General features: G+C 52.6%; 2 protein-coding genes across 2 annotated transcripts; one reads left to right on the top strand and one right to left on the bottom strand.

Annotated features, from left to right (window-relative positions):
* On the top strand, positions 1–6472 carry NCLIV_0280 (axonemal inner arm I1 intermediate chain dynein IC138; the record flags this gene model as incomplete). Its single annotated transcript, XM_003882994.1, has 9 exons — positions 1–97; positions 217–583; positions 1185–1486; positions 2865–3197; positions 3658–3737; positions 4204–4333; positions 5043–5302; positions 5505–5650; positions 6310–6472. The coding sequence occupies 9 exons, from the start codon at positions 1–3 to the stop codon at positions 6470–6472; spliced, it is 1878 nt and encodes a 625-aa protein (XP_003883043.1).
* A 1216-nt stretch (positions 6473–7688) lies between these two features.
* NCLIV_027990 (putative WD domain, G-beta repeat-containing protein) lies at positions 7689–12029 on the bottom strand (the record flags this gene model as incomplete). The annotated part of the gene is made up of 7 exons (XM_003882993.1): positions 7689–7897; positions 8258–8426; positions 8946–9038; positions 9213–9958; positions 10506–10655; positions 10883–11056; positions 11708–12029. 7 exons carry the CDS (start codon positions 12027–12029, stop codon positions 7689–7691), a joined length of 1863 nt encoding a protein of 620 aa, XP_003883042.1.
* Between the last annotated feature and the right edge of the window lie 341 nt (positions 12030–12370).

Here is a 12370-nt window from a genome sequence, read left to right as displayed (position 1 = left end):
ATGGCCGGACAGCCTGGAAAAGACTGGCGAGGAGACCAAAGAGCCACGTCTGCTTCGCACGCAGATGCAGACGACGACGAAGAAGGCCCCACGGCCGGTGAGAAAAAGCATCTGTAACATCTTCTGTATGCTCTCTAGGTTTGAGGACGCCGCGCTCCTATATACCAAGCTGCTAGTGAAACGGGCCGTTTTGGTGTGCTGCAACTGCGACCGCAGAGGACGGTTTGCCGTACCCTCAAGGAACTAACTGCCACGCACGGGAGGTCAGCGAAGGACTGCTCGAGACGCAAGTGGAAATCACTTTGCAAGAATCAGCAACAGAAATCTACTTCTCCCAACCCAGCCTCGTGGTTCTTGTTGACACTGAGGAATACTGGCGCCTGACCAATCGAAACAAGCAATACGATGAACTCGCGGCGTCCAAGTGCTTGACAGAGAAGTATGTGGCTAATCACTCACAGACCCTTAACTTCCCTCAGAAAAACAAGGAGATCTCAGCACTGCCTCCTGCGCCGGTGTCAGCGGGAGTGTCTGTCAGCCCGGCGGACATTTTTGATGCGTTCAACACCTTCGCTGTACCCCGGTAAGTGCTCCAGACAGGCTGTCTTTCCGCATGTTAAACCCCTTCTCTGGGCGACGGTTAAAGCTGCCAGGCTTCCTAAAGGGGAGGGAACTGGCCCCGTTCCGTGGCATCGTCGTATTGAATAGTGGCCGATGAGAGCTTCGGAGATGTCGCGATCTCTGCGAACCTGCGTGCAATGCGTCCTCTCGGGTATTTCTGCATCATAGGACTGCTTCCGTCAGACGGGCAAGTTCCGAGGATCCAGTCTCCTGCACAAAAATCTGAGAGCTTCAGCCAACCTAAGGCCAGCGGGGGAGCCATAGTTAACTGCGTGTAGGGACGGCCGCCGTTCGATACTGCCGGCAAGAGTGGTTTCTCTGTTATGTGTTTGCTGCCTAGAGAGTCGAGCAGGTCCTGCGCTGCAAGGTTGTTGACTCGAGAGGGCTATACTTTCTCAACTCGGTAGAACGAACAACGAGTCCCTGTCGCGTCTACGTGTAAGGCAGCTATCAGTCTTCACGACTGGTACAGTTTCGTGACTTCTAGTGCTCATCGGGCGTCCTACGCGGAGACATTTGTTGCTTGGAAACTGTGTGATGTGTGCCGGTCCTTACCCTCTCAGCGTCAACGAGCTCCAACATCAGTGGGCAAAGGAGGCTCACAGCTATACAGAAAAGGGCTTAAAGATGCCGGGTAGCCTTTTAGATGTGAATAACATCTCAGTGCAACAAAACTACCCGTTCCACGTATCTTCGGCTACTCGAAAAGCAGCCAGTTGGGGCGACGTCTCTGACGGCGGCACAACCAAGGATGTGACTACTGCCTCGTTGCACAAAGGGTACACGACGCTCAAGACACGGAGGAACGACGGCCCCATTGCTGGCGGACCGTCACGAGAGTCCAACAGGAAACTTGGCTTGGGAGGTAAGCATCTGGATACACGCTGTAAAGTAAAGCATTTGACGTAATGAAGTAGAGCCCCACCTTTATTTCGACCGCCCGTCGTTCGCTCGCAGCGCTGACGGCTGACAACTGAATACTTGAAAGCTTGTCGAAGCGAATGTATGGCTTCCCAAGCACCCCTGCTCACTGACGATTTGCTGCGAGCGTTGCAATAGACATTCTATTTTAGCCCCTCTCTGGTCTCGCCGGCAGTTGGTCGCGTTCTAGTATCCCTGCGGAAGTCCGGGTTCCGGCGCATGATCCATTTCTCTTTTGGGGGACTGGCAGTGTTCTTCCTGCAACCCCTTGTGTTGGGATGCTGCCCAGAGAGTACCCATCAGCCTCAGGTTGAAGTTTCGCGCACTTCAGCTGTTCGCCTGTGGGGTCCTGTATGAATCAGACTCGTGTCTGGTGGAGCACTCCACACCACGCTGTTAAAGCAGTGAATGGCACTTCCAAAGGACCAAACCGGAGCTGCGGTCGCTTCTCCTTCTGCCGTGGGACTCGTTGCAGTTGACAAAAGTGGACACCTCGACTAGTGTGTACTAGTGGCAAATCCGTGCCAAACCGCTTTCTGTGTGGCCGGTCTGAGCAGCCGGTCCGAGCTTCCTGCACGGCGGAAACTCGGCAAGGAGCATACGGCGCCATCGGCCCTCCATTCAGGTCCCCGGGTCCGGCTCAGCCACTGACGAACGACGCGGTCCAGCGAGTCCGCCATCTGAGGAGAATTCTCCGGTGGGAAGGTTGCCTTGGCAGATTGGAAAGGAATTCCCTCTTCCGAGCTACCTGTTAAACAGCCTAGTAATCATCGAGAGAATCCTCGCTCAAACTCGATATCATAGTGAGCATATGTCCTACCGCAACTTCTTCTCCCAGTGTCCAGGTCCCCAGGGTGGCGTCAAACAAAATGAAGGGCCGTGTCTCTTCCCAGAAACGTCACCTCCCGGAGGTATGCTGAGTAAGGAAATCATACATCTTGTGGCACATACCTATGGTTATTATCATATTATCATGGCGTCATCGTTAATCGAACGCGTTCAAACTGGCTGACGCTGGAGTCTGTACTTGGGGACTCGTGGGTCACTCTGTGTTTGCAGTTTTGCACGGACCATCTTTCGTTTTCCTCCCTCACCAGTCACGGGCAAAGGGATCTGCCTTTGCTGCTGAGCACCAATGCTGCTTTTCTCCACACCCGCTCCCTCGTGGTTCGGTGGATACGGAAGTGGTGATTAGAGAGACAACTAAGCAACGGGGATGAAATGCGCTGCGCCGTGGAACACGATAATATCCATTGGCAGCATCCGCTTTGCTGCTGCCTGGCTGCATTTCCGCAACTTTTCATCTTTTGCATCGGCTACAGAACAGAAACCATTTCCGCTCCATATGCGGAGCAAGGGAGAAGAACGTTGCGTAGCGCAAGCAAAGGCGGATGTGGGTTCAGGAATTATTGCTGAGGAGGACGACAGGGACCAGGAGTTTGACGAGGACAGCGATGATCGAGACACGCCGGATGACGAGCAACTTCCGAAACTGAATTCCTCAATTGCAGGGTTTAAAGAGCTCTTCGATTTTGATGGTCGGGCACTCACAGCTTCAATGAGTGTTTCCACTGCCAACTGGAACCCTGGAAACCAAGACTTGTTGGCGGTCGCCTACGGAACGAGTCCTGCTGCCCGGACGGGCACATCATCAGGTTGGTAAAAGCCGGTTAGTCACCTCATTCTTTTCTTCGCTTCTTAGCACATTCACACACTCGGCCGCTGTTTCACGCAAACAGAGTGGCACAAGGGAGCACGCGCGTATGCTCTGGAGGGTGGTGTGTCGAAGGCTTCATTGTAGCGTTGGGGGGAGAGGCGACGCGCCGCATGAGCAGAGTAGCGGAGCGGGGACAGGCGTGACGTAGACCACTTTGTTACCCGATGGATTGTTAGAATGCGCCCCAGCGAGGAGAACGACGATCCCGGGAAATCCCTCTCTGCCAATGCTCCCGTGGTCGGGCAAGTCACCTTTCGATTTGTGTGCAGACGGCTGGGTCCTGTTTTGGTCTTTGAGAAATCCGCTCTACCCTGACAGGAAATTTCGTACGCCTTCCAGCGTTCTGTCGTTACACTTCTCTTCCTTTAATCCGAACCTTCTGGCTGCCGGAATGGCAGACGGGCACCTCGTTCTCTGGGACCTCAGAAAGCCGAACGACCAGCCCGTGTTGCAAACCCACCCCGTCCTGTCCATGCAGGTAGGAATGTTACCCGTCGTCGCTCCAGCCGTGATGCAAATGAGAGAAAACATTTTTTGTGACGAACTCTGTAGACAGGAACAACTTGTCAGCACAACTACAGCTGCGTCGACTGAGAATTAATGGGTAGCCAATCCAGTAGTACTCAACTCTGTAGAGATAGCGTGTAGCTCACACTCTAGATGGCATAACAGCCGACTCGATATACAGCCGAGATTACCATTTACTGCGGCAGTGTCCTGGGAGCCTCTCTGTCTCTACCAGGCGGCTGAAATGTCTCTGCAATGGGGCAATAAAAGACTCTCGTTTTCTGCATCGTCGGATAGAGTGCTTGTACAAGCCGCCGTGCAGAGCGAAACGGACCTACAGCCAAGCTAAGCGTCAGGAACGGTGAAACCAAGCAGCCAGATGCATCGCACTTTTTCACTCAGACTGCGGACACTGTATGGCTCTTTAAATCATGCAGGGTTGCAGCAGACACAGCGATGCCGTATGGGACGTACGCTGGGTTGATCGAGGAGCTGACAAGGTTCCCGGAGAGCAGTTGCTCTCCATTGGGGGGGATGGCAAGGTGTACCAGTGGACGATGAAGAAAGGTGAGGACAGCGTCTACACGCCACTCTCACCGTTTCTGAGGATTCCGCGAAGTCCTGCTGAGGGTATGCGGGCAGGCAGTAGAACACGAGTGGTGGTACGCGTATTTCTTTGTACCAATCTATATTGGGGGTTCAGAAGTCGTTTTCCCAAGAACTACCGTGATCTCCCATTTCCTAGTACCATTATCTACTTATAATGTGATAATAACAATACATGGTCTTGACAATCGAATAAAACGGTATGCTCCGGAATGTAACGGTACAAGCTGTAAACAAAGGCCTCCTTAACCCTAGCTTCAGTTGTTAGCTGATTGGTATTGCAGAAAACATTTCATATTGCCTTTTATAGGTTGTATTATAGCATCTGAGTAGTAGTTTTCTCTCGCTGTTAATACGAGTGATAACAGTAATCCATATATTATATACTCTCCAGAAAAAGCTTATAAATAATCCTGCCTCAGAGAGTATCCAAACAAACATGCGAATTTTAGGTTTTCCATGAAACCTATTGGAAGAGGCTTATACGCATTCCCATTTATGTTTAATGCACCGCCTCACCCCTTCTGGCGCCATCAGGCTGCCGCAAGGCAGCCACCCTGTCCCTCCATGTAATTAGAGGTTCGTGTTTCAGAGGTTCCCTGCTCATGCTTGTCAATCCAGCCTGCGTGAGGGCGATGTAGGCATTTGTCCGTGTGCAATGTGTTGTCAGTATTGGAACGGACAACAATGATGTCGATGAAACGCGTCGTCAACCCCCGTACAAAAATAACGTGGAACACGAGCGGCGTCGACCAGGCGAACGACGCCGTCGTTTTTATGTACGCGTCGGGGCTGTGTATTGACATCAGCGGCCAGGACGCTTCCACGTATGTCATCGGCACTGACGAGGGCTTGGTCCACAGGTGCTCCACGTCGTACAACGAGCAGTACCTCGACACCTACGTCGGCCACACCGGACCTATCAACAGAGTAGGCGATACATGTGTGCGCAGACAGAATGGCTTCTGCTTAGCGTTTGCCTCGTACGTTCCCCGGAAAGAGGGCTTGGAGACGCCGCCCAGCAGCAGCTGCTTGCCTGAAAACGATGAGGTCACCCTCTTCTCAGTACCCCTGACCGTTCAGAATTGCGGTGCATGGTTCTTCTGGTGGTGCGCGTTTCGCGTGGCCTCAGGTTGCATACAACCCCTTTGATAGCGAAGTCTTTTCAAGCTGTTCCGATGACGGGACGATACGCTTGTGGAATATCAAACAGCCCGAAGCAGCTGTCGCGACTCTTCCGCCATCGACGCAATACAGCGCAGTTACCGACTTCTCCTGGTGAGTATTTTCCGTGGAGTGTGTAAGCGGTACCTCGTTACCCTGTATATGAAACTTTTTACGACGAGGCACGGAACGTAGGAAGGCTGAATATACTCGTGACCTTGAGAGCGGATTCGGCAGACGCGTGGTTCGGCCCGCCACGGAACCGAACAAAGCAAGCGTAGTCTCTTACCGATCATCTGTCACGCCACTTCATCCATATTGCAGTTGTCATGCTTTCTTCCTGCTTGTCGTCCACTCTGTTCCCCTACAAAGGTGCCCTACTAATTCGACGGAATTTGCCGCCTGCATGGGAGACGGAAGAGTCGAGCTCTGGGATCTCTCCACACAGACGGCGGACCCAGTAGTGATTCGCTACCCCCAGAGAGAGAGCAGCAATGCCAGGCGGTCGATGACAACTGTCCGGTAAGCAGGACGGAATGGCGTCGTTTGCTTCCAGCAACTGCCGCCGATTACTGCACAGGCGTAGGCGTCGCAACTGTCTACTCTAGCGCTAGTCAGAGCCGAGCAACGAGTGTTGACATGGTTCAAGCAGATGATCTCTTCAGGTCTGCCGGTCACAGCGGTTTCCCATCTCGGCCTCTGAGTTGGCCTTCCATGACCCTTCCTCCCCAGACGTGATCGCGGCTGTTGAGGAGCTTCGGTTGTTGCTTCAGGTTCGCGCCAAACTGCCCCGTGCTGGTTGTGGGAGATAAAGAGGGCTGCGCCACCGTCATTAAGGTTCAAGACGAAGACATTCCGCGGTATTCATCCTTCGAGCAGAGAGAAAGACTTCAAGCGGTGATTGACCGACAAGGAAAACATTGGATGGCCATGTGAACCTCTCTTGGTAAGTCATTCGGTGACAGAAAGCCTCGCCGCGGCCGTTGCAGCCTTGTACGTGAGTATCGGCATCGAATTGCAGGCAAGCGTAGCCCAGCTGACCTTTTTTTTGCGATTTTGAGGAAGGATTCAAGCGGAAGGGGATGCCGTGGGGCAAGTGACTTCGTCGGAGCATGCAACTTTCGTCTGCTCATACTAACCGTTCCCTAGAGCGTATCCTGTCAAATTCCCCAGGCAGCCTCTGCTGGCTCTTTCGGCTTCCAGCTTGCTACACGCCCGCAGCAAGGAAGCACTGAAGAGGCACCGATGACGGTGCTCTCTCATCAAGACAGCGCCCTTAATGCTCTTGCTTTGTCCGGATCGCTCTCCCCACTTCAATTCAAAGGTTTTGAAGCCGGTAGGGGCTGGACCGGCGCACACGGGATGCAGAGCTTGAAATTCAATGAGGTAGCTGAGCCAAAAACGTGCATGCGCAGGTGCCGCCGAACGCGCAGGCCTTTGCAGAGGCTGAAACAGTGTGAACAAACCTCGATAATGCCGCCTTCGCTTCTGGCTGGGACTGCCTCCTTCGAGAGGCTGTGATGTCGGGACATGTTTCGTCACCTTGCCACGGTGGCGCATGTGCCCCCCTCTTTTTTCCCCACGTAATTATGGACTGCTGGGGCGCCTTAGGTCGGTATCCCGACGCCCAAATATGCTGCAGTGTCGCGTTCATATGGGAACTCAGAGGTGTGACGTAGTTTTCAAGTGAAGTGACTAGCCATCCATTTCGGACGCCGAAACAAAAAACATGACGGGCAGTCGAGTTGCAGACGCGTCAACACAAGCGGGATCGATCAACCTGGAGCAACAACCGCCAAATGCGGAACCTGGTCGGAATGTGGAAGTGAGCTACAAAACAAAGTGGCTAGGGAACGAGACACGCCGTTTAGACCAACGGGACAAAATATCGGTCACCAGTGATGCCGGCGTAAAGGAATGAACGGGCAAGCAGCAAAAGCTGCTCTCGCCGACGTCAAGCGCTGGCAGATCGCAGACTCAACATGCCGACGGCCCTACAAGACTACGAATCCGCCATGTTAATGGTCACTCCGTTCGCCTAAACACAGAGGGAAGGCCTACCCCTATCCGACACCTCACATGTTGGCCGGGCAAACCGGAACCAAGTGGGAGAGCTTTTACTTTTTCTTGTTCTGAGCTCTTGTACTGCACGCTAGGGATCCTCTGCGTCTGAGCGGGGGGGACCTCTGATCTCTTCTGGAATTTCCCACACAAAGATGGCGCCTTCTTGCCCCGTTGAAACCAGAGTGGATTGATCCGGGCTGATACAGCAACAGGTAATTGAGTCTGTATGGGCAATTCCGCTGTACAAAGGTTCACCACTCTCGTAGTCCCACAGCCGCAACAGTTTATCGTCTCCACCTGATGAGTGCGAAACAGGCGACAGCGCAAAACCAGCGAGTCGGGAGGTACATAATTCTGTACATGGACCAGCCATGGCATGTCGGTCTGAATGCCGAGGAGTTCGAATTAAAGGAGACGCTTGTGATGCGGTCACCGTCGGGCATTTTTTTTACGTATGGAGCGAAGGCCCAATACGAACAACCCAGCTGCTGTTTCAACCTTACACGTCTAGCGACAGCGACACCATACCCTCAACGACACGGTGCCGTCACGTTAGGGATGCAGGACCAAGTTGCAACGCTTGGCGCAACGCGTCTCCCTCCAGTTGTTTGGCTTCATTCTAAAAGGCATCGCCGATTTTCGTACAGCATCGTTTACCCGAGCAGAAGTAATTCCCATCCTTCGTGATGGCCAAGCAGTTCGTTTCCCCCTTATCGGCCGCCTCGATGACGCGTATCTTGCCCCCGTCGAAAGTATCAAGGAAATGAACCTTCCTGTCACTTCCAGTTGCGAGCAGCTGAATCTCGTCAGGGTGGTATACAACGCTCTGCAGATATGCGTAAACGTCGACGTTAGAGCAGTCTCCTTCCTCAAAGACAACGCGCGGCAGTCAGAGGATGGTTTTTCTTTTGGTGATGTATCTGTCCGTTCTTTGACGCAACAGAAAAACTGACGTCGTCAGTCGGAGAAGCCGGTAACATATTCAGAAGCAACAGACCTCCGGATGTTTTCGTATCTCTGAGGTTCTCAGCTATCGTGCAACACTAATATGGTCGTTCCGACGCTAAATGAAAACGGGACACGAGCAACACGGCAGACGTCGCCCCGGTATTACACTACTCCTCGACGCAATCTGTATAGCCTGCCACATTGTACGCCCTGCAGATGACGATGCCACCTTCAACAATCACTTCAACGCACAGCATCATGGCGTATCGTGCGAACGAACTTTGATTGGTGTTTACCGCGACTGTTCCCTTTGGTAGATGCCCAGCCGTCGGCTGAGTTAACGTGAACACTTCCGCCTGAACGCTTTCAGTGGTTTGCAAGTAAAACACTGTCTTACCTTGAATATTGTATTTTCCACGAGAGAGATGACTGATGTGTACGTTCCGAGATCCCACACTATGATACTTCCATCGGCCGCAGCAGAAACCGCCTGGACAAAACAGACAAGTGAAGCAACCGCAGACGGGACACACTTTTCTGCTTCACGGCGAAAACAAGGCTCACAGGCTTCTTGCGATGCCAGGCGTCAGCCAAGGTGGGCGGAAGCTGTATCTTCCGTTCTGAAAGCGAATTCTTCTGCACTCAGTGGCAGTGGCGCACTTACGTGCATGTCGTTCTTCCGCAGTTGAAGTGACCAAATTCGGCTTCTGTGTTCCTTCAAGCTTGCCAGCATTTTTTGAGTGCGTTCGCCAGTGCTCCACACTCGGACAGTTCCTGCGATTCCCCCACTGAGGATTCGCTTGCTGTCCTGCGTCCCAACAATGGCTGTGACCCCATCTTTATGCGCGTCGTGGATAGCGTAGAGAAGCCGTCCTGACTGAGGCAGGAAAGCCCTGACCTTGCCGTCTGACCAGCCAGAGATGATTGAGGCACCGTCTTGCATAAACGCCACTGAGTAGCATTCTAGCAGGGGAAGGTGTATGCGCAGCAACTCCTGGTACGTCCGTGCATTCCAGAGGCGTATCTCGTTCATGGACGCGGTCGCAAAGAGCTCTGAAAGGTCTCGAGGAAACGTGACGCAGTTTATTCTGTCTACATGGCACGTGTATCGGATATCCGGAGTTAACGAAGCCACATCGACCCAGTAAATGTTTCCCACCTTTGTCCCAACAAAACAGTGCTGATGGTCGGGAGCTAGGGCGATGCTTGTCACTGCGCCGAGAACCTGGCACGTCCCTTTGGTCGCTAGCGAGTCCGCCTCAATCTTCGCAAGTACTCCTTCTCCTGTCCCAACAAGCATATCCCCATCCGGCAGGCGTGCACTGCAGGTTATTCCTTGAGGAAAGACGCCCTTGGCAGGGCCCGACCTCTTGAAAAGGCCGTGGCTAAGAGATATTTCCAAAAGGTCGCCTACTCGGAGAGAAGGGAAGAGACACAGGAGGATGGCGTCCTTTTTCGGCGGATTGCTGGGACCGACACATGAATGAAGAGAGTGAAACCTATAGGCGTTCGCATGCGCATCATACCACATCCGGCATTTCCAGCTCATGTCAGAGATCGTATGCAAAAGCGCATCAGCGAACAAACAAGCTATTGCCACGGGATTCTTCCTGGGTTTTTCACAGAGTTCATCCAACCGTACGCACCATTGTCTAGGTATGCAGAATGGATCAGCGGTTGTTCCTCCATCACCAAAACGTGAAGAATCTTCGTCATGCACCGCATATGCAAATAGTCGAGTTACTGTTCACTGTTTAACGATTTTGGGCGGCTTGTCCATCAGTAAATCTTGGGGTCTCGTTGATCAGCCTGATAAGTAGCCAACATCCAGGGGTTGTGAGTCTGCTCTGCCCCTTGAGTTTCTTATCTGCTCCCAAACTTGCCTCGAATAGAGGAAGCCTGTCTAACAGGGCGTCCACGAGGTCCCCCCCCCTCTCTCGTAAAGATTCCCAATCACCTGACTGAGTCCCGCAGTATGCAAGCGAGTCATCGGGCGTGATCAGGACGCATTGCGCGATACGTTGAAGCTTTCCAAGTTGGCATTCGTGGAGACGGAGTTTCTTGTTCTTGACGTCAAGTTGCCAAATTCTGACGTGGTAGTAGCCCGCTGATCGCAGAACAGATGGGAGAGAGGCCAGCCATCTAGAGAGCAACGTGCTTCTTTGTTGATTTACCTGCGCAACTATACCTTGGGATGCGTGTGTGTGAAAAAAACCGAAAAGGAAAGCAATGAAAGAACTCTAAGTACAATCGGATATGTCACGGAAGAAAGTCTCGGCCAGTAATTTCTGTGGGACTATTGAATTGTTGAAGCGTGTCCTTTCCTTTCATTACCAGTTAGCAGGAATGTCTCCGTGTTGTTAAAAAACTTCACACATAGCGCGGTATCTGCTGCAGCTGTCGTCCCGCAGATGGCCTTTGCGTCCGCCACGTTCCAGATGACCAAGCTATTGTCATCCTGGCCTCCAAGTGTCGCCAAGTAGCTCTCATCTTTAGAGAACTCGAGGTCTTGAACGGATTCTTTGTGGAGCCTGAGACACCGAACAATGCCGGGCAGAAACTGTTCAGTGTGTGAATCCTCACAGAATGCGCCCCTAGAGAAATATACACGTCCGACAATCTCAGATTTGGACTCCTCTTTTCAGGTTACGCGTTCTCGAAAATGTCTACGGTGGCCGGATTGCTAGGTTTCCTTCACTATGCCAGTGAACGGAAAGTCGGGCATAACGTCTTGCGTCCGTGCACACGGGTGCTGGTGCGTCAGAACTCTGCTCTCCCTGCCGTTATTCTCTAGCCTTCCCTTTTCTAGGGTGTAGCTTCTCAAAATCAGAGCATACGTTTGAGCTTGTCTACTACCATGTTCACATGCGGCAGGGGGGACAGCAGAAATGTTAAGAATGAACAATGCCCTGGGCGGTGGAATCCTCTGACGAGATTCCTGGTGATACCAACACGTCTTGCGCTTAAAATGGTGGCTTTGGAAGGCGGCCGTATCGTCAAAGCCTGAGAACTCTAAGTGCCGTTTCAATATAAATGAAAACAGACAGGTGGCGAAGGCTAGCTTAGTTGAGGTACACATAGCACTGCTGGGCCCAGTTGGAATACTCCAGAGTGAGCAGGGTCAGCTTGCAATTATATTAAAGGCGACGCGTTTGTTACCGAACGAAACCCACCGGAGTCTGTGTAGTTCTTTGCCCTGGACGAAGTCCCAGATTATGACATCTGCAAGGAAACCCTTGTGTGTGCGTTGACCGGAAGCTATGAACCGTCCAGACGGGCTGAGAGCAATGCAGTTAATTTTGTTATCATGCCCCTGCAGAAATTTTTGGGACTTTGTTTTCACGTTTCTGATTACGACAGCGGAGCCTAACCCGCAGATTAGGTAAGAAGGGTCAGGGTGGAGTATCAGCCCATTTGGTACGGTCCCACTAAAACCGACCACGGCCTTGAGTTGCAAATCTTTCTCACAGGGTTCTGACATTGTCAGTGCTCCGTATCCAGCACAAAATCGTTTCCCGAATGTAGTCCGACGGAAATTTCAGGTTGACTGGGTCACCGGGAGAGAGAAACGAGCTTGTCAGGCGGCTCCGTTCCATCGCCCGCCCGCACTTCCACCCTGCGGTCACTACAAGCCCCAGAAAACCCGGGTCAAGACAGTGCACCGGTTAGCTTAGCTCGAGGGTGGCCGTACGTGGTAACTCTGAAATTGGGCTTCATAGGCACCATGCGCCGCTGTAGTACTGCGAAAGAATCCTAGCGCTGGTGCCTAGGGTTCGATCTTCGTGGCTGGAGAGAGAAAGAAAAACTCCTGCCCCGAAAGGA

Source organism: Neospora caninum, chromosome VIIb, assembly GCF_000208865.1.
Source record: "Neospora caninum Liverpool complete genome, chromosome VIIb".
Lineage (NCBI taxonomy): Eukaryota > Apicomplexa > Conoidasida > Eucoccidiorida > Sarcocystidae > Neospora > Neospora caninum.
Note: the sequence above shows the minus strand (reverse complement) of the source record. Positions and strands in the feature narration are given on the sequence as shown.